At 56.0% G+C, this 2,485-nt stretch overlaps 1 protein-coding gene across 1 annotated transcript; it reads right to left on the reverse strand.

Annotated features, from left to right (window-relative positions):
• Positions 1–1,807, reverse strand: H310_14165 (hypothetical protein; the record flags this gene model as incomplete). Its single annotated transcript, XM_008881963.1, has 6 exons — positions 1–324; positions 385–480; positions 753–992; positions 1,041–1,299; positions 1,403–1,677; positions 1,742–1,807. 6 exons carry the CDS (start codon positions 1,805–1,807, stop codon positions 1–3), a joined length of 1,260 nt encoding a protein of 419 aa, XP_008880185.1.
• Positions 1,808–2,485: the final 678 nt, after the last annotated feature.

The raw sequence follows: 2,485 nt of genomic DNA on the forward strand, positions 1-2,485 counted from the left end.
CTATACATCGACGTACGTCATAAGAATGCCGTGGAGGGTGGAACTATGGTGCTCCGAGAGACCACGCTCTCTTGCTTCCGCGATCTTCACGATCTTCACGTTGAGGATTCGCTCAACCTCGGCGGCTTCTGGCCCTCGCTTTACTTCGGGCGTCGTGCACAGATCATCGTCGACCGTGCCTTCATCGGCTTCCACAGACAAATCTCCCAGCCGACTGATGAGTCCCAGGGGAGTTATACACCTCGACATCGTCGAGATATCACACTGCTTCATCCGAAGGGCTTCGTCCAGCATGCTGTCCTGGCGAAAGCCGAGGTACCATGACTGGTTTACCGATGAGCAGGTCGCAATCCTGCTACGTTTCATCGACCCATGCCTTGAGACCACGCAACGCAAGCGGGCCAAACGACTTTCGAGTTGCACCGTCTTGAAGTGCGCTAGCCTCGTCACACGCAACGGCTCCGACGATTGACCATACGGCTACACGGTCATGGGATTTGCATCCACGATGTCGACCGCGGCTCCTAGATTCTGGAGCGCAGTGACCACGCCTGTTGTGACGAGCGAGACATCTGCTCCCGAATGTAGAAGGACAGTCGGCAACGGCAGCACGCCGTTCAACATTGCGCAATATGCAATGGAGTGCTTGGGTCTTCCGACAACAGCGTCTTGACCCTCTTCTGGTGGTTCTTGCCATACAAATCCGAAATTAACTTTTTCGCTTCTTCAGTGATGCCGGTATGCTCGCGTACCTTGTGCTCGGACGAGCCACACTTCAGGCACTTTACATCTTGGTTTGAGCGCGATGTTCCTTGTTCCTTTTCCGTGCTCTTGGCAGCAGCAGCCCCGATTCTCTGGCTCTCTGACTTGATCATCTGTGGCGTCACCGCGGCTGCCTTGGTCGCCTTCAACTTGCGCAATTCACGAGCTTCGTCGTGGTACTCCTGGTACCCTGCAGCATATTGTTTAAGCCACGATGTAAACCGACGAACCTTGAGCTTCAACGGTTTGCTTTGAGAATGCTTCATCTTCTTCTACACCTGGGCTTTCAACCCAGGCGGTTGTAACTGGCTAATAATAGCCTCGGCAAACAGCTTCGGCTCGACATCGAAAATCCAGCTCTGGCCAATCTCTTCCGCGTAACGGGATGCTGCGGCAACCATGCGGTCAACGCGCGAGTCGCCCTCAGGGATGGTCATGTCGCACACCATCTTGGACTTGATCTTCTCCACGAGGTCATCAGCCTCGAGTGGAGGTGGCTGTTGGTAAGCCGTCATGGACCACGATTGCCACAACTTCCTTCACAGTGTTGAGGTCCCTGCCGTCCATTTCCCAGCACGAACACTGGCGCTTCTCGGCAGGTTGAATAGATGCCGACAACGGCATGAGAAAGGGTCGCTACCCAGCGGCGTGCAGCGCTTCAATTTGACAACGATACTTCTCGAAGTCTCGCATAAACAGACGCTTCTCCGCGCGGGTATCACCGCAGAACGACGGCGGTGTCGGCAACACCGGCGCATGAAAAAAATAAACAACCTCGTAATCCGCTTCCATGCCGAAGTCTTCGACATCGGGGGTGCTCTGGGCAGGCGCTGGAGTTGGCGCTGGTGCCGGCGCCGCTCCGGGTGTCGGGCCAATTGGTTGGGCATACGGGTTCCTAAAGTGTACATCAACCGGCTGCGCTCGCCGGGGTCGCGGCGAGTGAAACACTCGCGGCAGTTCGCCCCAGCCCTTGCCCTACCTCAGGCGTCTTGACGGTGGTGAAACAAATCGCTTCGTTCTTCCCTGTCGTCGTCTTCTTGGCCATCTCACCTGTCAGAACACGACCGCCCGCTGCCTGGACGGGAATCTCCGTCGGCTTCGGGTAGCGGGGTGTTCTCCGCAGATCGTGCGGTCACTACGGCGCGTCAACGCCGCTCATTGCTTCAGTCGTGAAAATCTCGACTAGGAAATTCTCTGATGTGAATCCAGCCTTCCACAGGCGCAATCTTCAATCGGGTCACACGTGTTGCAATTTTAGAACTGAGCATTAAGTTAATAGCTAAACTAGACTCCTAGCCTTCCACAAACCCTTGCAAAACGCACGACTTCACCCTGTATTCAGCAACAGGACCCAGATCGGGGCACCGGTTTAAGACACGCACTGCCAGCTTGGCATCACCAAGCTGGCAGCATGCGCTCTGCACGCAGTACACAAGCCCTTCCTCTGCGTGTGCCCTGTGTTGCGTCTCCACCTGACGGACCTCGCGAAGTCCGTATCCAAAGGCAAATCACGAAGTAGATCCCCCCCAGCGGCAAGCCGCCGCTGGGGCTTATCCCCTACCCTAATCAGACAGCTGATCCCAGCCACTCATCCGATTAGCCCATCAAATCGTAGGGCACACTACCCAAGGGAACTGAACCCTTGGGCTGCCTCTTGGGGGGAGCCCAGGGGTTCTGCGAATGGCAAATTCGCAACACGCGATCACACTGTCAAAGCACGAGG

This window comes from Aphanomyces invadans, assembly GCF_000520115.1.
Source record: "Aphanomyces invadans strain NJM9701 unplaced genomic scaffold supercont1.62, whole genome shotgun sequence".
Classification (NCBI taxonomy): Eukaryota; Oomycota; class Saprolegniomycetes; order Saprolegniales; family Verrucalvaceae; genus Aphanomyces; species Aphanomyces invadans.